Source organism: Spermophilus citellus, assembly GCF_964194105.1.
Source record: "Spermophilus citellus genome assembly, chromosome: 8".
In the NCBI taxonomy this organism is placed as follows: Eukaryota; Metazoa; Chordata; class Mammalia; order Rodentia; family Sciuridae; genus Spermophilus; species Spermophilus citellus.
The window spans coordinates 31,389,025-31,414,583 of NC_138189.1; the positions used below are offsets into that span (position 1 = coordinate 31,389,025).

Consider the following 25,559-nt stretch of genomic DNA (forward strand, 5'->3'; position numbering starts at 1 on the left):
TTCTAGTTATTAACTCTTGTGCTATGGGTGTCCTATTGAGGAATTTGGAGCCCGACGCCACAGTATGTAGATCGTAGCCAACTTTTTCTTCTATCAAACACCGTGTCTCTGATTTGATATCAAGCTCCTTGATCCATTTTGAGTTAACTTTTGTGCATGGCGAGAGAAAGGGATTCAGTTTCATTTTGTTGCATATGGATTTCCAGTTTTCCCAACACCATTTGTTGAAGATGCTATCCTTCCTCCATTGCATGCTTTTAGCCCCTTTATCAAATATAAGATAGTTGTAGTTTTGTGGATTGGTTTCTGTGTCCTCTATTCTGTACCATTGGTCCACCCGCCTGTTTTGGTACCAGTACCATGCTGTTTTTGTTACTATCGCTCTGTAGTATAGTTTGAAGTCTGGTATCGCTATACCGCCTGATTCACACTTCCTGCTTAGCATTGTTTTTGCTATTCTGGGTCTTTTATTTTTTCCATATGAATTTCATGATTGCTTTCTCTATTTCTACAAGAAACCAATCTTTTTTATTCTGTAGTGCTAGAATTATCCTATGAAAGTTGCTTTATTCTCTTTTTAAGAAATATTTTTTAGTTGTGGTTTGACACAATATATTTATTTTTATGTGGTGCTGAGGATTGAGCCTTGCATGTGCTAGGCGGGTGCTCTACTGCTGAGCCACAACCCCAAACCAAGCTGCTTTATTCTTCAAACTAAAATTGCTTTTCACTTTTACATATGCCCTTGCCTTCCAGACATCTCCCTATCCCTTCAATAGACATCCATTTTGGCATGTGAGTTTCAAAATTGTTTCAGTAATCTAATCCTGAATAACATCCATTTTAAAATATACATAGTTAAGCAATAATCAAACAAATGTTGAAATGTTTATTGAATGAATATAATCCATTTGAGAAGATATTCACATTAAAGTTTCATGAAAACCAACTAATGGGAAAAGATTACACTGTTAACCCATTTTAACTTTTTGGTACTGGGGATTGAACTCAGGGGTGCTCTGCCACTGAGTTACATACCCCGCCCTTTTTATTTTGAGACAGGGTCTTGCTAAGTTGCTGAGGCTGGACTTGAAGTTTCGATGCCTTAGCCTCCTAAAATGACTGGGATTACAGGTGTGTACCATCAGACCTCATTTTTAAAAAGTCTGGTAGTGGGGCTGAGTAAATAGCTCAGTGGTAGAGTGCTTGTCTAGCATATGTGGAAGTACTGCAAAGAAAAAAATCTGAATGTGAAAAAGAATCATGGCTGGCACAGAAGCTAACATCTGTAATCTCAGTTGACTCAGGCTAAGGCAGGACGATTGCAAGTTCAAAGCCAGACTCAACAATTTAGTAAGGCCAACAGCAATTTAGTGAGACCTTTTCAAAATATATTTTTAAAGGCTGAGGATGTAGCTTAGTGGTAAAGCACCCCTAGGTTCAATCCCCAGTACCGAGAGAGAGAGAGAGAGAGAGAGAGAGAGAGAGAGAGAGAGAGAGAATATCGTGGTTGGTGTTTGTGTAACATCCTTTAGGGAGTGGTGGGACTTCACAAATTGAGATACAGAACTGAGAAAACCCATCAGATGAAATGGCAAGAAGCAAAAAATTTATTCTATTTGAATTAGATTTTCTGAGAGAAAAACTATTATTTCAGAGTCATTTAATGAAACCTTAAGTTTTATCATGAATTCCTTTACCCACTGACATGTAATGATAAACTTCAGACTAAAATTATTTCACAAATTTTGCCATTTTAAGTAACACTAAAGATATTGCACAGACATTGACACTAGAATGTCACAGCAATTGTACCTTTTTAACATGCATCTGGATATTAATGATCTTTAGTATCTGGACACATTCTAGGTCAGAGCAAAAGCATATCATCATTTTTGTATTTTCTCTGTATAATTACAGGTCTCACTCCTTTTAGGTAACATGTAATTACATGTATAATTATGTATATTAACATATAAAAGCATATAACAAGTTCAAATATTTAACACTATTGAATATTACTCCTTAAAAGCAAATGTCAATTTGACTCTGTATTCTAGGAAGAAAGAAAATAATGAAGAAATGTAATTGTAATTTAATATCCTGGGGATTCTTATAATCTCTTCTGAATACTGGCCCTATACTGCTATTATATAAATATTGTTTCTTATAATTTAAAGTTCTCTCTTTAGTTAGGGGTAAGCAGTCTTACAAAGAAACTTTAACATAATTGTTAACATTTTACTAAGTGAAAGTGCTTCTCTTTCCACAAAAGCCAAACAGAAAACAAAAAGCGTTACTAACATTTTCTATTTATTCATTGATAAAAAGTGCATAGTACAAGCCCTTAATCCCAATCCAAGTACTCAGTAAAAGATTAACAATAAATCCTGGATGGCACAGACATAATTTGTTTGGCATGATTTAAACATTTAAAAATAGCAATTTACATTTAGTACATCACATGACCACTTTTGCTTTTAACAAAGTAATCATCAGACATGGTAACAATACATATGATTTTTCATTTAGAAATATAAGACTAACCCTACTATTACAACAACAAAATTTAATCCATTAATTGTAAACTCTCTTCATTTTTCCTTCTTCGAGTTGCTGTTTTGTGTCTTAAACTCAACTGGTCAAATTTGAGCACATACCCATTTAGAGTGACAGATTTTCATTCACAGCAATAGATTTTCAATGTTCCTTTGAAATTTTAAGATGTTGGTAATTCCATACACAGTGTCATATCACATACCATCATAAAGATACTAACAGAAAATCTCTGCAAATTGTAAAATATGACTTGCTGACAATGGGGGCAGTGCTTAGATAGATACATGATAAAATCTTTTACTATAAACAGTTCCAATGTTAACTTTTTCCATATGAAAAGCAAAGCCAAAATTACCATTGTTTTAAGAAAATTAAATGACTCTAAAACACAATAAACTCTTTTTTTTTCCCTTTTGGTGGTGCTGAGGATTAAGCCCAGGGCCTTGTATATGCTGGCAAGCATTCTACCACTGAGTTACACCCCCAACCCTCAAAATAAACTCCCCCTAATAGCATTTGCAGAATGTTTAAGAGTCCAAAGTAATAAAAATGTAAGCCTCATCTTTCTTTTATGCAGATTATTTTAAAAGGATTATAGCCATATTTCAAGTGAATGTTTACAAGGTGAGTAATGATTTAAGAATGTGCTCAATTTAAAGGCCACATGTCAAAGCTTTAAGAATTAAATATAATAACATAAATCACTAGTTAGGTTAACAAGAACACTTTATGTGCAGTACAATGACTTTTAAGAAATGCAAAGAAATTTTAAAAGCAAAAACCCCAGGACTAAACAGTTCACTAAGAATTTCTATTACTAACTTAGTAGTAGATTCATATAGGAAAAGCCTAATGTATTTAGATACAATGCCAATTAAGTGTATGTGACAAAAATGAAAGAATTCAAAAATTTCAGGTCTCTAATACTAGACATTTTTATCCATATTTTGGCCACTTGAACAGAAGCCAATTCTAAATTATGATCCACAGGCTCAGTGAATATATTAGCATCTCTCCCGGGATTGGTTTTCTAGTGAGTTAGGAACAGATGTTAGGATATATGGGTGAGCCTTCTATGTTCAAGAGGCACAGCAGATAAAGGACTGCATTAGGCAGTTAGCTGATATTTGCCATTCAACATCTTTCTGCTTTAAATACTTTACTAGCTATGGATAGAGATGGGAAAGCTTCCAGTGGGCCACTGCAAGACAAATCTTTACTCTGTGGTGTTCATTTATCCAAGATTTAACTTACCTGTGTTAATATTACCACTTTATCAGCATAAGTAATTAAGAGCTGGTTATATTATTTCAAGAAGTTGAGCACAAAACAAAGATGCACAAGAAGGAATGCAAGCAGTCACATTAGATTATATAATGAAATGATGCCTTTACAATGTTTATGGCCTATAATGTAATCATAATAAAGGGGGAAACACCTTATGAGTGTCACACAATTGTATCAGAGACTATTAAACAGTACAATAATATAGAGAAGTTTATTTAGTTCACACAAATAGTTTCTCAGATCTGTACAATGAAAAGCTAGACTGACCTAGGTAAAAATCCTTACATTTGATAACAAAGTATCTTCTAGCCCCATAAATCATATGTAATCACTTGTTAAGGAAAAAATTCCATAACCACATGGGTTGTGCAGACATTTTTAATGCAATTTATATTTACTTTTTTGCCAAACTCAGCAAAAACAATGTAACCTTTTACTTTTTTATGCATTTCAAACTTCACTAATATCAATGTTCTTTTCCAACCCAATCCATCCCATTACCAAACAGGAATGAGGTAAGGGGTGGGAAAATATTCTTGATTGTTTCTAATTTTCTTCCTTTTCCCTTGGAATAAAACAAAACTTCATTAAAATTTTTTTGAAGTTGGAAGGATAACCAAAGTCTCAAAATTTTCTTCAAATAGAGTAAATAAGTAAATAGGCATTCAAATGTCAGTAAGCTATTAAGCCCCAATATAGATGTAAGAAAGTTTCACTTTAACAGGGAAGTGTTAGAACAAAGAGAGGTGTCCTGAGAGGCACTCATTTACAAAATAAATTATAGCTTAAGTTATTACTAGATAGATTATTCCTGGCAAAGAGAGAAAGAATAAACTTTTCCCCTCCTTTCACATGAACCTTGTAAGGCTAGGGTATGGCTTGCAAATGTCATACTGGACTGTAAATTATCTACCATATTGATTATTCATGTTTATTTAAAGTATTCTTGGGCTAGGGAGATAGCGCAGCGGTAGAGCACTTGCCTAGCATGTACTAGGCCCCGGATTCAATGCCCAGCACCGCAAAAAAAAAAAAAAAAAAAAAAAAAAATCTTAACATTAGACATTTTTAAAGGGAGTAAAAAAATTATTAAAACAACCATTTCACTTCTCCTCCTAGTCTATCCACATAAGTCAGCTGCAATATATGATACAGATTTCAGCTATAATTTGTAAAATATTCCAAGAGTTGCCACAGTTCCAAGAACTAGAGAAAACTGCCACCCACTAATAAACTACTAAAGTAAATGTAAATACAGTGTGGTTCTCATTTTCTTTCATATAATCCCAGGTAACCCCAAATAACTTTATAAATACCTTATGAAGAAAAAAACCTTAAGAACCTATCAAAACTATTTAAAATATTTAAATGCAGAAAACTCAAATTTCCTTCAATCAGGTCACACATCACCCCAAAATGATGGTCACAGTTACAAACAGAATGAGTGGAATGTTTAAAGTTTAGGACAACCAAAAAAGCCCCACGTAACTTTTTAAATATAATCATTTACTCAAATATACTGTAAATGGGAATGGTGATAACACAGGAAGCAAAAATAAGTTTGCAAGTGAAATTTCTAGAAACTCATGAAAACAATACTATCCCATATTGCAGATGCAAAAGGAAAAACAGTTCTAATGGGGTTAAAAGTACTCTGGTCATCTTCGTTCATTTGGTCTTGCAAGGTGTTAACTATTTTCACTTCCCATATCACAAAGTTAGTCCACAGGAGGAGCTGGTGGATCCTGTCCCTGGCATTGAAAAAAATAAATAAATTATTTGAGGGACTCCTTAGATCCTAGTGCAACCAATCTAACACAAATAAGTAAGAACTGAGTAGCAATGCTCCCACCCTCCAATCCCAAACGATATACTTATAAACTCATTTGGACTCTTCATATTTTCTGCAATGTTTGTCTCATTCTTCCCTGTGGTGTGGAAGAAAGGGTGATCTTCAAGCTAATAAAGTTAGTTTGATTCTTCTTGCTAAAGTGATGGGTTCAGTTAGTGCATTCATTATGAAGCTTCAGACTTTTGTTTCTCATTACAGGATCTCATTGAAGAAGCTTGAGGCTCTATTTGTTCCTGGCAGCCATCCTGTAGACACAGGGAAGCCCACTTTGGAATAAGCTAATGATAAAAGAAACTTTTAACCTTCTAAACACAGAACCTATCTTTGGATTTTTTATGTGTAAACTAATAAAGTCACTTATTCAAATCACTTTGAATTGTTTTTTGTTATTTGAAATAGAAAGTATCTGAACTGAAGAGAATAGAGATTTTACAGTCTTCAGAAAGATTTTATTTATTTACCCTGACATACCCAGTTAAGGGTGATCAATATTTCTATCTGGAATCAGAATTAATATTGTTTTTGCTTATTACTAGGACAGAGGGACTACCTATTCCTAGAATCTGCAGCCTGTAAGGAACTGAGGTTAAGGCGTTTGTCATTTTTAATGGCTTCTACTAAGTCAGGTTAAGATGGATTTTGGGGGGCTGGGGCTGTAGCTCAGTGGCAGAGCCTTTGCCTTGCACATGTGAGGCACTGGGTTCGATCCTCAGCCCCACATAAAAATAAAAAAATAAAGGCATGCTGTCCATCTATAACTACAAAAACATTTTAAAAAAATGGATCTTTTTTTTAGCTCCAAACATTGGGAAAGTTACTTTTGATACAAAAGTAAGAAAGCTGCACACACAGTATAAGAAAAAAGTCTATGGAGGAAACAATGAGGATAATATGCAAATTTTATGAACTCTTCCCTCTCCAAGAAAAAGTACACTTGAAACTTTTTATATGTGCTATTTTTTTTTTTTTTTTGGTGGTGCTGAGGATTGAATCCAGGGGCATTCTATTATATCCACAGCCCCTTTATATAATTTTTTAAATTTTGAGACAGGGTCTAAGTTGCCCATGCTGGCCTCAACTTATAATTCTTCTGCCTCAGCCTCCTGAGTTACTGGGATCACAGGTGTGAAACCTGGTGCTGGTTTTGTCTTCTTTCTTAAGACAGCATACAATATATCTAAATGTTCTGCTCCTAAAACCAAAGCACTGACCAATTAACACTGCACATTTGCTTTCTCCTTATATACAAAATTAGTCTTAACTGAATTTGTTTGTTATTTGTTTTCTGTTTTGGTGGTGCTGGGGATTGAATCCAGGGCCATGTGCATTCGAGGCAAGCACTCTACCAACTGAGCTATATCCCCAGCCCTGAATTTTTTTAATACTTACTTTTTAGTTGTAGTTGAACACAATACCTTTATTTTATTTATTTATTTTATGTGGTGCTGAGGATGGAACCCAGAGCCTTGTGCGTGCTAGGCGAGCACTCTATCGCTGAGCCACAACCTCAGTCTTTAATTGAATTTTTAATATTAATACTACAATATTGAGGAAAATTAGCAATTATTTTAGGAATTCAATATGAAGTTTGAAGAAGAGAATTTAGCATTTAAGTGAATCTATCATAGAAATTTATTTTGAAACAAATTTCATCCTATAGATGTTTTTTACATTTAGTAAAACTGACAAACAAAAATTGTATATATTTATCAGATACAACAAGTTTTGAAATGGTATATGCACTGTAGAATAGCTAAACTGATCTAATTAACATGTGCATAAAATTTTTAAAGAGATTATGATCTAATTAACATGTGCATAAAATTTTTAAAGAGATTACAACATATCAAATTGAAAAAAATAATGCATAAATACTTGTTCTGGTAAGGATTAAAAAGAATCCTTTAGTGAAGCTTTCATTAAAGATAGTAGGGAAAACTCTCTGTTGAGTCACTTTATATTTTTCACTTAGAAGATTCTAAAAATGTTTGCAATTATGACTATAAAGATTCATCAACATAAGGAATTCCTCTCTCCTAAGTTAATTTACTGTGATGCTGGAAAATGGGTTTGAAAGAAAAGGATAGGAAAACAAGAGGAAAACAGGATGTAGCCAGATATGCTTACAATCTTTATTGTATTTAATAGCCAGAACAGAAGGGGGTAAAACATTTGAAATGAAGCTGGTAAGAGTGTTTCTGGGGGCTAGAAGAACTAGAGGGGATAGATCAACTGAAATGGATAGAATGGGCAACGCAGGACTGAGATTTGATCAATACTGCTGTGGATTAACAGCTGGATTGTTTCTGATGTTCCTTATATAAGGAAAGATTGGAATTCCGACAGGCACAGTAGTGCACACCTGTAATCTCAGTAACTCAGAAGGCTGAAGCAGGAGGAAGGCAAGTTGGAGACCAGTCTCAGCAATTCAGTGAGACTCTTTCTTAAAATAAAAAACTAAAAAAGGTAGTTTACTGGCAGAGTGCCCTTGGTACCAGAAAAAAAAAAGATAGGAATTTTTTTAAAAATTATTTTTGGACTACTACTATTTCTATGTTTAACTCCTCAAAAGGCAAAATAGCAACATATAGGAAAAACTCACTCCATGAATTGAGTCTTCCTTTTATTAATAAAGATATTTTAGTCAAAATACTTTTCCTCCTCCCCACGTCACATACATGCAACTCAACCAAAAAGGATTTATAATTCATATCACTTACATTATGAGGACTGGTTGGCTTTCCGGATAAGTTGGATCCTCTTAGATTAGGAGGTCTCAGCAAGAACAAGATCACTGCAATAACCATCCAGGCCATCAAGATCATAGTAATACTGATGCCATTGTCATCAGAGGGTCCTGGTACTAGAGACAAACAAAAAATTGCATTTGTAGCAAAACTGTGTCCTGATTATATTATTGTTAAATCAATGTAAAAACAAAGTCTAATGTTTAAGTACAGCTTCAAAATTCTACTAAAATAAAAAGTAATTTAGAGAAGAACGATTGTGGAGTATATCTTCAATTTCCTTTTCCTTTTTTAAAAAATATTTTTTCTTTAATTGTAGTTGGACACAATACCTTTATTTTATTTATTTATTTTTGTGTTGTGTTGAGGACTGAACCCAGGGCCTTGTATGTGCTGGGCGAGTACTCTGCTCTTGAGCCACAACCCAGCCCTAATTTCCTTTTCCTTCAGTGAGAAAAATCTACATGGTACATGATGTTAAGTAGTCATAAACCAAACAACAATATATATTTTTTATTTTGGAAGTACTGAGAATTAATCCCAGGGGTGCTCTACCACTGAGCTATATCCCCAGAACTTTTCGTTTTATTTTGAAATAGATCTTTTTTTAAAAAAAAATTTTTGTAGTTGTAGATAGACAGAATGCCTTTATTTATTTTTATGTGATGCTCAGGATCGAACCCAATGCCTCATTCATGCAAGGCAAGTGTTCTACCACTGAGTGATAGCCTCAGTCCTTGAAATAGCCTCAGTCCTTGAAATAGGATCTTGCTAAATTGAAGAGGCTGTCCCTGAACTTCTAGTCATCCCGACTCAGCCTCCTGACTAGCTGGGATCATAGACATGCTCCAACATGCCCAACAACAAATAAAGATTTTGAATAGTGTGATAGTTCTTAATATTTTGGGGTAATAATCCTCTGAGAATACGATAAAAATTAAGGACTTTGTCCATTATAAGATTTAACACAATATGCACATTCAACAATTTTGTATATCATGTGGAAGGTTCATGAACCCACAAGGCCACCAATCCATAGACTTGCTGAAATCTATAACCCCCTCCCCCAATCTACTTTTTTTTTTTCAGTATTGGGGATTGAACCCAGGGCCTCATACATGCTAGGCAAGCACTCCACCAATGAGTTACAGTTAAGTTACAATCTTAAAAACAGGATGTGGGACTGGAGTTGTAGCTCAGTGGTACAGCACTTGCCTATCATGTGTGAGGGACTGGGTTTGATTCTCAACACCTCATATAAATAAAGATTCAATGACAACAAAAAATATTTGAAGGGGCTGGGAATGTGGCTCAAGTAGTAGTGCGCTCGCCTGGCATGCGTGCGGCCCAAGTTGGATCCTCAGCACCACATGTTTTCGGTCCATGTTGTGTCTGCCGAAAACTAAAAAATAAATATGAAAAATTCTCTCTCTTTAAAAAAATATTTTAAAAAAGAAAAAACAGGATGTAAGGAAAAGGGAACATCTAGGTTGTATACTATATAAATTAAAATGTCCCTTTTACGAAAGATTATTTTGGCCTTCTTTTTCAGAAAAAGTTGAAATCTATGTATTTATCAGGAGAAAGAAGAGAGAGAGATGTGTGTGTGTGTAGCTCTATTTCTGAGATCCTTGAGGCAGCCATGTCTTATTTAATAAGTGTCTAGCACAGTATCTGGCTTATGATACAAGGTGAAAACATAAATGAAACACAGATATTTAAAAGTGAAATTATTTTTATTTATTTATTTATTTTTTGGTACTAGGGATTAAACTCAGGGGCACTCAACCACAGAACCACATCCCCAGCCCTATTTTGGATTTTATTTAGAGACAGGGTCTCATTGAGTTGCCTAGCGCCTCACCATTGCTGAGGATCGCTTTGAACTCAACGATGCTCCTGGCTCAGTTTCCCAAGCCGCTGGGATTACAGGTGTGCACCACCACGCCTGGCAAAAGTGAAATTATTAAAGATTTCAATTTTTAAAAATTGTAAGTACAAAAGATTAGCTATCTAGAGAAAAACATAGTATCTCTAGCCTATTAATACTATATTGGTTTTGGTTTCCCTGTATTAGAAGAAAGTAAAAGAAATCCATCAAGATGCTGAAACTATGATGATGCACACATTAGGGTCCACAGGCCCAAGGCTGACTTCCGAAAAGAGAAGGGATCAGTGGCTATACTGAGGCCAAAGGCCTCAGTAACCAAAGGAGACGGAATCAGCTTAAGAGCTGGGCTGGCCCAAGAATTGACCAGATTGGAATAGAGCTTCTGTTCCAACCCCAGTCATTTTACTAGAAACAGCCAAGGTACCTAGGGTTACCTAATGTCATGAGAGTTTTCTACATTTACTGTCTACATCACCTTTGTCTTATGTGTCATTATCACAATTGCCTGGTTTTCTTTCTAATACTTGGGCACTTCTTTACATGCACACTTTCCAAGTATTCCAAGTTTTAAGATTTTAGAATCTGCAGGGTGCAGTGGTGCATGCTTGTAATCTCAGTGGCTTGGGAGGCTGAGGCAGGAGGATTGTGAGTTTGAAGCCAGCCTCAGTAACTTAGTGAGGTCCTAAGCAACTCAGTGAGATGCTATCTCAAAATAAAGTATGAAAAAGAGCTGAGGATGTGGCTCAGTGAGTGGTTGAGCACTGCTGGTACAAAAAAAAAAAAAAAGAAGAAAGAAAGAAAGAAAGGAAAAAAAATTTTAGAATTCTTCAGTCAACTTTTCTTATCCACACACTCATCCTCACCTATGCCTTCATTTACATTCTGCATGCAGACCACAACTAAATTTACACCTAGCTTTATCAACTCTTCTGAACGTCAGACTTCAATATCCAACTGTTTACCTACATTAATATTTCTCCTTTTTCTCCCTATGTCAATATTTCTTAATTTGTACTGTACATTAGAGTCATTCAACAGCTTCTTTAAAAATGCAGAAATCCCATCTCACGCTTAACATTCTCAATATTCCAAACTAAAACTATTAGCATCTTCCCTGTCCCACTCCTCTACCAAACCGGGTCTCCATTCATCCAGTTGCCCAAGCAGGGAAGTTCTTTCTCAATAATCCTCCATTTTATATTTTATGAGAGTCCTATCAATTTTACTTCCTAAATATCATTCAGATCTGCCCACTCCCCCCACTCACCCATGTGTTGAAGCTATCACCACCTCTTGTCTGATCTCCCTATATCTATTCTTGCCTCCTTTTTCCTCTCTACTATTGCATGAATATTTTTAAATAAATATTATTTTTATTATTAAAAATAGCTAAGACTTGAGTTGCTACTTTGAACTAGGTACTATCTCTTAACCCTTTTTAACAATCTTACTCTATGGTGGGTACTATTTTTTTTTTTGCAGTTGTAGATGGACAGAATGCCTTTATTTATTTTTATGTGGTGCTAAGGATCGAACCCAGTGCCTCACATATGCTAGGTAAGCACTCTGCCAACGAGCTCAGCCTCAGCCCCTATAATCTTTATTTTATAGATTAAAACTAGGAAATAGGGAACTAAATCCCAATCTCATATAACTGGTACATGTCAAAGATGGGATTTTGATGGAGGCAATCTCATTGTTTGCTGTCATAATCTCTGACAATACCACATAATGACACACATTCCTGAAAATTATTAGTTCTGTGGGTAGTAAAATAGAAAAACATGGATTCAAAAAGGGATAAGCAAGTTTATAACTAGTTACGTAAAACTAGATTATTTAAGGCTAGTCAAAGAAACATAATTATGCTTTGTATATACTATCACTACCACTATTTTTTTGGGGGGGGGTCAGGGTTTGAACCCAGGTTCACTTAACCACTGAGTCACATTCCAAGTTCTTTTTATTTCTTATTTTGATACAGGGTCTTGCTAATTTGCTAAGGCTAGCTTTGGACTTGTGATCCTCCTCCCTCAGGCTCCTGAGCTGATGAGATTACAGGCGTGCACCACCATGCCTGGTTTATATTATCACTAGTGCCCTGGCTCAGAAATAAAATGGTTAATTACTTATATAGACTACAAGTCTACCCAAAGTCAATTCATGTTTTGCAACTTAATGCTTTGTTTTTTCATATTCTTTGCAAGTCCTCACATTGCAAGTTCAACGAATCCTTATTTATAGACAAAGCATCCTTTAAGATGGGGAGGGGAATATGATGTTGTAATGAGAAAAAGGAAAAAAAAAAGTGTGTCACATTAGATTGGATAGAGAGAAAGGATGGGAGAGGAGGGGAGGAGTAGGGAGGATAGGAAGGGCAGCAGAATAGACAATGTGATTGATGTATGTACATTCCATATATGTATTATATATCAAAATGCATTCTACTGTCATGAATGACTAAAAAAATAAATAAAAATTTAAAAAAAAAGATGGGGAGGGGAATGGTGGCACAGGCCTGTAATCCCAGTGACTGGGGAGGCTGAAGCAGCAGGACCACCAAGTTTAAAGCCAGTCTCAGCAACTTAGTGAAGCCCTAAACAACTCAGCGAGACTATCTGTAAAATAAATAAATAAATAAATAAATAAATAAATAAATAAATAAATAAATAAAAACAAAAAACTGCCAGGCATAGTTGAGTTGATATAAAAATAGTTCAATGTTAATTTGGGAGGCAGCCCTACCCAAGGGCTGAGTATCCTCTCTCAGCCTTGAGTAAGGGGGGTGTTTGGTCTGGCATTGTACATGCATTGTGGGAAGCAAGTGGCCTCCACCTTCACTTGGCAAAGGAGTCTGCTCTAGCCCTGGACTTGGGCGTTACCCATTGGGATTGGCAACCCCCCTTTGAAACTTTATCCCCTGCCTTATTTGGTGAAGAACATTCCACTGAAGCTCCTTTGTGTGTCCCCCCTCTCCACTATAAAAATAAAGAGATTCCGGGTGTACATTCTCTTGCCTTCCAGAATGGGAGAAGACCCATGAAGTCACAGAGCAGTCCCACCCTCCATCTGAGAAACTCATGTCCGTGTGTTGCGTGATTTCTTCGCAGTTTTCTTAGTTTAATGTTGCAGCCAGCTCCTTTAAACCCAGCTCCTCTCGTCAGAGCAGGTTGATGGTGAGAGTTGAGGAAATAATTATTTTTCCTTCCTGTCACATACATTAAAAGAATATTTGTGCTGAGCCTGGGTGGTACATGCCTGTAATCTCAGCAGCTGGGGAGGCTGAAGCATGAAGATCCCCAATTGAAAGCCAGCCTCAGCAACTTAGTAGGGCCCTAAGCAACTCAGTGAGACCCTGTCTCTAAATAAAACACAAAATAGGGATGAGGATGTGGCTCAGTGGCTGAGTACCCCCAAGTTCAATCCCCGTAACCCCCCCCCCCAAAAAAAGAACTAGGGATGTGGCTCAGTGGTTAAGCGCCACTGGGTTCAATCCCATCCCAACCCACCCCCTGCCAAAAAAGAAGCCCAGTATCCTTTGAAAGAAAAAGTCTGCTCTTTTTTGAGGCTCTCTATTAGTTCCCTGTGTCTCCTACTCTCCTACTGTGGTTCTATCACAGCTTTCCTCCTTCCTGCTTATTGCAGCCAGAGGCTGGTTAGCCACCATTCTGAACATTCTCTGCTGATTTTACCTAATGACTCTCTCTCCACTGCCTACTGTTTCAACTCCGAGCTCTTCAGGTTGGCCTTTGCTTGTATGATTTGGCTCTACTCATCTAACTGTATCTCTCACCACTTTTCAGAAGACATGTCCTCTGCTCTAGTCACTCCATACTTCTTTAGCCAATGGTTCCCTGGCCTGGCTGTGTATCAGAATATCCTGTGACCAAGATTACAGATTCTGAGGTCCTGCCTGACACCATGTGATTCGGGAGCAGCTTAGGGGTGTGGCCAAGAAATACCAATATCATTTAAAAGCCTTACAAATGAATCTGATATAAAAATAGTTCAATGCTAATTTGGTTGGCAACATATACCAACTACACAAATTCAGTTCTTCTGGGACACTCATCATCTCCCCCCCACTGGCACACTTTTATAACTAACCTCTATTTATTCACCTATATCCCTCTCTTTCCTTTAAAATCTCCATTTTCTCTGCCATTCTTTCCTCTGCTTTCTCTAAAATAATATAGCATTTTAAATTATCTAACTAAAAGAGAACTTTTAAATTCTCCTAAATTAGGTTATAATTTTTAAAGAACTTAGACCACTGGGTGAGGTGTCATACAACTATAATATCAGTGACTCGAGAGGCTGAGGCTGGAGGACCTCAAGTTTGAAGCCAACTTCAGCAACTTAGCAAGACCCTGTTTCAAAAAACAAAAAGGATGGGGATGTAGCTCAGGGGTAAAGTGTCCCAATACCAAAGGAAGGCACTGAGACCATCACCTAGCTGTTTGATTCTACTACTTATTAGTAGTATATAGTAGTAGGTAACCTTTGTGCCTCAATTTCTTTAACTATGAAATAAATATCACCATCATCTCACAGAGTAGTTGTAAGGATTTAAATGGTCAATACACAAAATAGAAGCTAGCACAGTGCTGGTACACAGTAGATATTTGATAAACTATCCTGTACCAGTAATAGGATCAATTAGAGCATAGAAAAGAATGAATGCAGACAGATCCTGGTGTGAAATAGCAGGCTAGATAAAATGGTAAAGTGGGAATGGAAAAGGCACAAATATAAATGGTGACAGGGTGGAAGAAGGACAATAACTGGTGAATAATTGAACAGGTGGCAGGAGGAGATGAAAAAAAAAGTGAAAAGGGGCTGAGGTTGTGGCTCAGTGGTGGAGTGCTTGCCTAGCATGTGTGAGGCACTGGGTTTGAGCCTCAGCAACATGTAAAAATAAATAAACAAAATAAAGGCATTGTGTTCATGTACAACTAAAAAAAAAAAAAAAAGAAAAACAAGAGAAGGATGTCTCCAAAATTCCTAAAGTATGGGTGTAGGCATAAGAATTTCTCTACTTAAGAGTCTAAACAGGGGCTGTATAGCTCAGTGGTAGCATGTGTGAGGCACTGGGTTTGATCTTCAGCACCACATAAAAATAAATAAGGTATTGTGTCTATCTACAACACACACACACACACACACACACACACACACATATATATATATATATATATTTTTTTTTTTTAAAGAGCCTAAACCAGGCAGGACATGGTGGAACATGTCTATAATCCCAGAGATGCACAGGCTGAGGTAGGAGAAACATAAGTTGGAGATCAGCCTTAGCAACTAAATAAGACTTTAAGTAACTTAGTGAGACCCTGTTTTCAAGTTAAAAACATAAAGGCCTGGAGATATAGCTCAATGGTATAGTGTTCCTGGGTTCAACCCCTAGTAAATCCACCCCCAGGCCAAGCAAAAAGGCTAAAATGGATATCATTTTTGTGACCTCCAAGGTTTGATAAGATCATTTCCTTTTTACCTACCCAGTGTTGGGGATTAAACCCAGGAGCCTTGCACATGATAAGCAAATACTCTCCCTCTGAGCTAATCCCCAATTACCTTCCAATTCTTCAATAACTCAAGGCCCATCTCAATAAATAATAATTGAGCTGGGCACAGTGGTGCATGCCTATAATACCAGCTGCTCAGGAGGCTGAGGCAGAAGAATCCCAAATTCAAAGTCAGCCTCAGCAAAAGCAAGGCACTAAGCAACTCAGTAAGACTCTGTCTTTAAATAAAATACAAAATAGGGCTGGGGATGTAGCTCAGTGATAGAGGGCTTGCCTAGTATATATGAAGCACTGGGTTCAATTCTCTGCACTGCATATGAACAAACAAAAATAAAGGTCCATTGACAACTAAAAAATATTTTTAAAAAAGAAGAAGAAAATAAAATAATAGCTAATGTTTTTCTGTTTCCAGCAGTCCCACAAAATTAAGAATGGCACTAGAATTGACATACTGTGCAAGCTTATTAACAAAAAATTGGAAACAAACCTCAAGAGCCCTGATTAATCAAGAGCCCCTGATTAATAAATTATGGTACATCCATACAATGGGATACTGTGAAGATACAAAAAATGTTAAGTCTCTCTGAAATATGCCTTTTAACATTTTTATTTTGGTGATTAGGATAAAACCCAGGGCCTTGCACTTACTAAGGACACACTCTACCACTGAGACATGGCCAGCCAAGATTTGCTTTTTGGGGGGATAGAAAAAATAGCAGGTGAAGAACAGTATATAAAAGGAAGCAGGATGGAGAATATATATATTTATACATTTATGTGTATTTATATTTGCTTGTACATGAACAAAAACTTTGGAAAGGTGCACAGGCTACACAAACGACCTGGGGAGATAGAAAATGTGAGTAGGAAGACAACTTTTAACTGTATTCTGATTAAGTTCTTTTTATTTATTTTTTTTTGTATTAGAGATTGAATTAAGAGGCATTCTACTACTAATGTCTAATTCTACTACTAATTCTACTATTGTCTACATCCCCAGACTTATTTTGTTTCTTTGTTTAAGACAGGGTCTAAGTTGCCCAGGCTGCAATCTTCCCACTTCAGCCTTCTAAGTAGCTGAAATTGCAGGCATGCATGTACCAGGTAAGTTCTTAATTTCTGAACCATATGTAAATATGTAAACTTATTCACAACACCATCACCAAAAAAGGTACCCTAAAATATCATGGGATTGAAGACACTTAATATCTAAACTGATTCAGACTCCATAAAATATTTACAAACAGGGAACCAATGAGGTCACTATAGGTTTTTTGTGATTATTTGCATCCTTTATGACAAGCTCTATTTCATAAAGTGTCAGAACAGGGGAAAATCAGGGTTAGACAGGTCTGGAAAAGTATGCTTCTCACACTTTCCAACACTATATACAGCAAATAAACACAAATAATAAGTTACTACTTTAAAATTAGTTCAGAGAGTTCAATGGGCCAAATTATGTGCACACTATGCTTTATTTAAAGGGTTCTTTTAAAAAAGAATAATAACTTTTTGGCACTTATAATTGTGAATGCACACACATAATCATTAAGGGGGATAAAAATCTTTCCCTAAGAATTCCCTGTAAATTATTTGACTTGAGTATTTCTCATTATAGATCTGGTAAGATACCAAATCAAAAAATACAGCATTTCCTGTTTTGCTTAAGCATGAAGTCTTTGGTTACAAGCAAATAAACAGAACTGATACTCAGAGCTTTACAAATAAGGTGCCAAGTGGACTCTGTACAGTAGTACATGCCTGTAAAGCCAGAGTCTTGGGAGGCTAGGACAGGTCTGTAAGTTTGAGGCCAGCCATAGTGAGACTATATCTCAAAATAAAATACAAAGGGTTGAGGAGGTAGCTAAATGGTAAAGCAACCCTGGGTTCAATCCCTAATGCTGCCAAAAAAAAAAAAAAAAAACCACAACACCAAGTGGAATATTCACAATGAAGTTGTTAGAAATCAAGAAGATGAGAGAGAGGGAGACTCCCTGAGTTGAGAGATTCTGAAGGATTTTTCACTATAAACTTAGGAAAGTTTCCAGTGGGAAAAGTAGAAACAGAACAGCACTGAAAGTGGACAGGTACCAGTAGGATTTAACCCTATAATTTTTGGTTGCATAATCATGTTATCCTTGGTACAGTTATCAAATTTCAAGCTGATTAACTCCAAAATTAAGTTAACCATAGAGCTGAAATGCTCCATACAACTCTTTCTCTGAAATGCAGTCTTTTGGGAGAAGGAGCAAACTTGTTCGATATATGTTTTTAAAAAGCAAAACTGTGATTAGACATCACAATAAAAGTGGAATTTAGCTCAATATAAGGAATCATGCAACAACTAGAGCTGCTAACAGTGGAACTGCTACCACGTGAAACAAATGAATTCCACATTCAATTAAACCATCTCAAATACATGCAACACTCTATAGTGACCACAAAGGGTATGAAAGGTACAAATGCAAGTAAGCCATAGCCTTGAACAAGTTCAAAGTCTGAAATGCAGTCATCACAAAAAACCATAACGCAATCTGAGACAGGCCTCAAAGATGATTTGGCGCTCATTAGCCAGAAGACTGGTGGCAATGGGTGGAGGAGAAGATGGAGAAACATGAGCAAAGGCAGAAGCATGTTGTCTACTGGGAATGTCATGAGCACACAGAGTAGATGCGAGGAGTAATGGAGATGAGCTGAACTGTGAAAAGTCTCCCATGTCATGTTAAGTTAGAACTGCCTTTACAGGTGATGGGGATGGGGGTGACACTAAAGGCTTTAATGGCAGGAATGTCAGACTCTGGTCTGGAATTTCAGAAAGATGATGATGGTTATTGTAAGAGAACTAAATTTGGAACACAGGAGACCAAGTAAGATTCTATAGGCAGAGCTAAGACAATAGATGAAGAGGACACAATTAAGCATCCCCAGCAAAGGTAGAGATGAAGGGAACAATATTTAGATGTTAAAAATAAAAAACCAAAAGGATTTAAGGAATGAGAAGTCAAAGGTGATCTCCATAGTTCCTTAATGTTGTTCTGCTATTCTATCATTTTCAAACTGTGTTCTCTGAGGGTATTCCATGGTTTCAGTTTAGTAGATTTTAGGGAGACAGGCTGAATGAAAACCATCCTCCACTTTGTTTAAAGGGTTCTATTAAAAAAGAAAAAGAAGGTTGGGGGCATAGTTCAAAGGTAGAGTTAGGCTTGCCTAATATGCCTGAGGCCCTGGGTTTAATGCCCAGCACCACGAAAAATAAACAAACGTTAAAGACTCTCAGGCTAATTTTCTGATCATTAACAAACCACAGTGCAATAAACAGTAATGCGAGATCCTATTAGAAAGGACAAAATGAACTGTGTTTTTTATAAATAACTGTGTTATTTATTTTAGTGCTGGAGATTAATCCCAGTGCCTCATCATGTCAAGCACTCACTCTGCCACTGTACTACACTCCCAGTCCCTGAACTGTCTTCAAAGGTTGTTCTGCGAAAGGCAGAGCAATGTTCTTCACATGGTTGCTTTCCATGGTAGGAAAACATGATGACAACAAAATGTGGTGACTTTAAGATATAGCAGATTAAGGAAGAAAATGTTAAAAGAAGATGGCATGGTTTAGACTTGGAAACTACCAAAGCATACAAGGAAATAGAAAAATTATTGCCTTGGTGCTAAAAATACAGAAAACAGATGAAAAGAGTTTCCACCCACTTCTAGCTATCTTTGCCCTTGAGGATAGTAAATAAAATATATAGTTGTGAGAGATAGGTGCTAAATGGAAAAATGTAAAGAGGAATGGGGTATGGGGAACGAAAGGCATTTTATACGGCTAAGTGAAGTCTCACTGAGACAGTGAGCTGTGAGGCTATCTGAAAGAACATCCCAGGTAGAAAAAACAGCAAGTATTCCTGATCAGGGGCCTATGGGATATGCAATGGAGGCCAATATAATTGTAGTGAAGTGAACCAGAGTTCAGATGTAGAGTAAATTTGGAATATAACAAAATATTTAATAAAAAGAATATCAGAGATAAGGTTGTAGTTCAGTGGTAGAGCTCTTGCCTAGCATGTGGGAGGCACTGGGTTTGATTCTCAGCACCACATACAAATAAATAAAAGTTCCATTGACAGCTAAAAAAATATTTTAAAAAAAGAATATCAGAGGTCAGATCATGTAGACCTTATAGGTCATAATAAGGACTTTGGCTTCTATTATGCATTAAACAGAAAACCTCTGAAGAATTTTGGGCAAAAATAAGAAAACATCTGTTTCTCATTTTTACAGGACCACTGAGTTTTTTTAAAATTTAATATTTTTAAAAGAATTAGGGCTGGGCACAGTAGTGCACGCCTGTAATCCCAGCAACTCAGGAGGTTGAAGCCCTAAGCAACTTAGCAAGACCCTGTCTCCAAATCATGGGAGAGTGGGGGGAGAATTTAGGCTCATTGGAGAAATTAGAGGAACCTACTGCTCTAACTATTTAAAAGCGTGACTCCAAGAAAGGATTTTCCTCAAAAGCTAGAGGAACTTTAGGGAGGAAATAACTTGCTAATATGGCTAAATGAATATTCAAGCTCAAGAGTTCTGCCTTTCTATTTGTAGTAATGGAATGACATTTTGTCCACAGTAATACAATATATTTGGTTTTATAGGTGGGCTGGATCCAAGAGTCACAAATACCGCACATATAATAAACACTTATTATAGAAGTTCCATAAGATTATTTTCAACTTAGAAAAGCAGGGTTTAGCTTCCTTGCTGAGGCAAATATTTGAGCTGCACATTGTAGATTAATGGATGCTACTAAAGAAGCAGACTAAGAAACATGGAGTGGGGGAATCACCACCCTAACGCAAATGTGCGTCACTACTGCTTTAGTGCAGACCACCGATTTCATGTGTTACCTAGCTGCACTAACAGTCTATATTCTAACAAAATTTCTACTTTATGCTAGGCACTGTACTAGTTCATACTTCTCTAGTTGTTGCATTTATAGGAGTTGGTGGGACACCCAGTTCACAAAGCAACACAAATATTAATGAGGGGTAAGAAGTCTCTTTACATTGCTACCTTATTATCTTATCTTAGATTAAAATACAAAATAAAAGAAAGCTTGACTTCAGAGATATTAAATATAAGTAACTATAATAAATGTAATTTAGGGACTTGAGATACAGCTCAGGGGCAAAGTGCTTGCATAGCATACACAAGGTCCTAGGTTCACCACACAAGAGAGTAAAAATAATTTGGTCATGTGTCAAAAGCCTTTAAATGTGTGAAGGAAACCTCAGAATATGTCACTCTAAAATATTCCTCTTTGACATAAATATTATTTTTGAACTCAAGATAATGAAGAGATAGCAAATGAAAGAAAAGCTCTCCATATATCCTACCATTTTCTGCCAAAGGACAGGATATAAATTCTTTGCTGGAGATAATTCTAGACTCTTTCTTTCTTTTTAACTTTTATTTATTTGTTTATTTATTTATTTGCTGGAGATAATTCTAGACTCTTTCTTAACTTTTATTTATTTATTTGTTTATTTATTTATTTATTTTTACGTGTTGTTGAGGATTGAACCCAATGCCTTGCACATGCGAGGCAAGCACTCTACGCTAAGCCATAACCCCAGCCCCAATTCTAGACTCTTATCAGCACCAGAGGAATCTTCAAACAAACCTTATTCTATAAGTTTTGTCCTATATTTTCCTTCCCATGCTTTTCCTTTCTATTAAGTGTCCTGTCAATTTTTCTGCAAATTTATTGATCCTAGTTGAATATGCTATATAAGTAAGATTTCTAAGCTATTGCTTTAAGAGCTACTTTTCACTGAGGTTTCTCCCACATGTGTACTGCCTGTACCAATAAACATGTTTTTCTCTTATTTATCTGTTTCCTGTTATACATATATACGTATTCCAGCTAAGAACTATGAGGAGTTGAGGAAATAACTATTTTTCCTTCCTGGCATCTACATTAAAAGAATACTTGTGCTGAGCATGGGTGGCACACGCCTGTAATCCCAGCAGCTTGGGAGTCTGATGCAAGAGGATCACAAGTTCAAAGACAGCCTCAGCAACTTGGTGAGTCCCTCAGGAACTGAGTGAGACCCTGTCTCAAAATAAAAAAAAGGGCTAGGGATGTGGCTCAGTGGTTAAGTGTTCCTGGGTTCAATCCCCAGTACAATAAAATAAAAATAAAAATAAAAATTTTAAAATTATTTGCTATTGTTTATAATAGCAAAAAATATATTAGTAACCCAGGACTCCAACAAAAGGGAATCACTTAAATACTAGTGCATCCTCACAACAAATTATTAACTTTTTTTTTTTTTTTTTGCAGTGCCTGATCTCTACCACTGAGCTATACCCCCAGACCAATAAATATTTTTAAGGTCAGATATAGATATATTTATAATATCGTAGTGAAAAACCATGAAGTAATCTCATTTCAGTAAATGTATATGAAATCCAACTGTGCTGCACTTCACCATCCTGTGAATGTCACAGTTCCTTACAGTCTTAGACTATAATGCTGTTTTATTAGTTCCCCTCAAGATATTCTTATTTCTGAGTCTCCTCAAAAAGGGATGTGTCACTAGCAATTAGAGAAATGCAAATTAAAAGTACACTGAAATTTCATCTCACTCCAGCCAGAATGGCAATATAAGTATAAGAATATAAGTAACAATAAATTTTGGCAAAGATGTGGGGGAAAGGTACACTCATACGTTGCTGGTGAGACTGTAAATTGGCACAACCACTCTGGAAAGCAGTATGGAGATTCCTCAGAAAACTTGGAATTGAACCACAATTTGACCCAGTTATCCCACTCCTAGGCTTATACCCAAAAGACTTAAAATCAGTATACTTTAGTGATACTGCCACATCAATGTTCATAGCAGCTCAATTCACAATAGACACGCTAGGGAACCAACCTAGGAGCCCTTCAACAGATGAATGGATAAAGAAAATGTGGTGTGTATATACACAATGGAATATTACTTAGCCATAAGAATGAAATTATGGCATTTGCCAGTAAGTGGATGGAAATGGAGAATAGCATGCTAAGTGAAAGAAGACAATCCCAGAAAACTAAAGAGCAAATGTTTTCTTTGATATGCAGATCCTGACTCACAATGGTGGGGGAGAGTGAAAGTTCACTGGATTGGACAGAGGAGAATGGGAGAAAGGGAAGAGGGATGGGAATGGGAAAGACAGTAGAATGAATTGGACATAATTTTCCTATGTTACATATATGAATACACTACCAGTGTAATTCCACATCCTGTATAACCACAAGAATGGGAAGTTATACTCCATGTATGTATGATATGTCAAAATACATTCTATTGTCATGTATAACTAAAAAGAATAATTTTTTTTTAAAAAAGGAAGTGTCACATAATGGTCACCAAGTCTGTCAATTACCATATGAGATCCATCTTCCTGCTTTGATTCTCACTTTACAATCACTTTTGTCCATAAAGCCATGTGGAAAAACCTCCCTACTGCCCATCTCTCTTGGGAATGATAACATAGAGCCAAAAGAATCAACTCCCCCAAAGCTTCCAAACCTGGGAAAGAATGGCCTCCTCCCTTCCCTCAAATTTCCCATGCCTGCCAATTGACACAAATAGATGCTAGGAAAAGAGTAGAGGATGTGAGCTAGCAGTCTAGGTGTTCCAGTAAGTAGCTGAGGCCAGACATGAATTTGTGATCCTCCTGTCGTAGCCCCCAAGATGCTGGGATAACAGGTGTGTCCCACTGTGCCCGGCTACCTTAGTATTCTGAAAGTCTCTCCTTTTTTTCTTATGTGTGATTTTATAACTTTATCCAATGACAGGGTTATGTTTGTTTTTTGTTTTTTCAGTCCTAGGGATAGAATCCAGGGCCTCATGGCCACTGAGTCACAATCCCAGCCTGTTTATTTTTTTTTTGTGTGTGTGTGGATGGGGGTACCAGGGACTGAATTCAGGGGCACTCAGCCACTGAGCCACATCCCCAGCCCTATTTTGTATTCTATTTAGAGCCTGTCTAACTGATTGCTTAGTGCCTTGCTTTTTGCTGAGGCTGGCTTTGAACTCGAGATCCTCCTGTCTAAGCCTCCCAAGCTGCTGGGATTACAGGCATATTCCACCACTCCCGGTTGGGTTTGTTTTTGAGGAAGATAAAAATCAATGTGTAAGTTAAAAAATGAAATATTTAAGTAGCAAATATATTACTGAAAACCATTTCCTTAAAGAGCAAATTGCTGAAACAACTTTTGACAATATTCATTCAACCTCTAATTCTGCTCCCAAGGCCAACCCTCCTCCTGCCCCTTTGGTACGTACATTCCTGAAGACATTCTGTGTCCGTGCAGTAAGACTGGGACTGCCGCAACTGAAGCGAATAAGAAGAAAGAAAAATTAACTATTAGACTTGACCAAAATTGGACAATAATTATTGGAAAGATGTTCTGAGCTGAGGGTGTAGATGAGTGATGGAGACATGTGCTTAGCATGCACAAAGCACTCAGTTTGATCCCCAGTACCACAGAAAATACATATATATGTATATCCATATATATCTGTGTGTGTGTGTGTGTGTGGAGATATATCTCCACACACACACACACACATATTTTTTTTTTTCCAGTGCTGGAGATTGAACCCAGGGCCTTGGGCAGGTTAGATGTGTATAGTACCACTGAGTTATATCTACAGGCCTTTTTAAAATTTTTGAGACAGGGTCTCACTAAGGTAGCCCAGGATGATCTCCAATTTGTGAATCTCCTGTTTCAGCTTCTCAAGTAATTGGGATTACGGGAATGTGCCACTGTGCCTGGTTTACTATATTTCACTGCATGAAAAAATCATTACTGTATTAATGTACATTCCAATCTTGCACCAAAGACACGTTAATAATAAATGACTTTTAAGTGATGCTGGCACAAAAGCTTCACATAATGGTCACACCTCATTTTTTTGCAAAAAAAATTTGGCATAAAATATGTAAAGACTATCTGGTAAAATATAGTATACATACTAGAAATCTTAAAAATATGCACTTTTTCACATACTTTGAATTACTGTAACAAATATTTATTGAAAACTTTCAATGTGCTAGGTACAAGAAGTTTGACTTATTATTTTGTTTAATCTTTAAAACCACTGGCAGGAGGCAGATACTATTATTCTGACTTACCAAATGAAGAAACTGAGTTTTGGAAGGTGTAGGGGTACAGCTAAATTAAAGAGACAAGGTCTCACTAAGTTGCCCAGGATGGCCTTAAATTTGACATCCTCCTGCCTCCACCTCCCAAGATGCTGGAATCATAAGCATATAGTACTGTGCCCAGCTCCCCAGCCCTTTATAATTTTTTATTTTGAGATAGGATTTTATTAAATTGCCAAGACTGGCCTCAAACTTGTGATCCTTAAGTTAACAATTTTTGTTAACATATCATTATCATTATGAAGCATTCGCTCAACCACAGTTAGAGGTTACAAAATATTTTCAATGAGTTTCTGTAAAAAGTAGAATGGAACTGAAGCAAAATCAGGATAATGTGAAAATGACTGAAGGTACATAATTACTCAGTAATCACTAAGACCAACACAGCCATGTTTTCCTAGATACTAGGAGACCTCTTTTAGTGTCACCAGAAAGGATTATACTTTAAAAACAAAAAATAGAAACATACTACT

The 25,559-nt window shown here is 36.6% G+C and overlaps 1 protein-coding gene across 5 annotated transcripts in view; it reads right to left on the reverse strand.

The window, feature by feature from the left end:
• Positions 1-2,292: 2,292 nt before the first annotated feature.
• Positions 2,293-25,559, reverse strand: part of SMIM14 (small integral membrane protein 14) — a 75,663-nt gene continuing 52,396 nt past the window's right edge. For all 5 annotated transcript variants that reach the window (XM_081302958.1, XM_081302956.1, XM_081302959.1 and 2 more), the window contains 3 exons: positions 24,204-24,252; positions 8,419-8,561; positions 2,293-5,597 (listed from right to left, as the gene is read on the reverse strand). In XM_081302958.1, the coding sequence (XP_081159084.1) occupies positions 5,565-5,597; positions 8,419-8,561; positions 24,204-24,252 (225 nt within the window). In that variant the 3' untranslated portion in view covers positions 2,293-5,564. The remainder of the gene's footprint in view (positions 5,598-8,418; positions 8,562-24,203; positions 24,253-25,559) is intronic.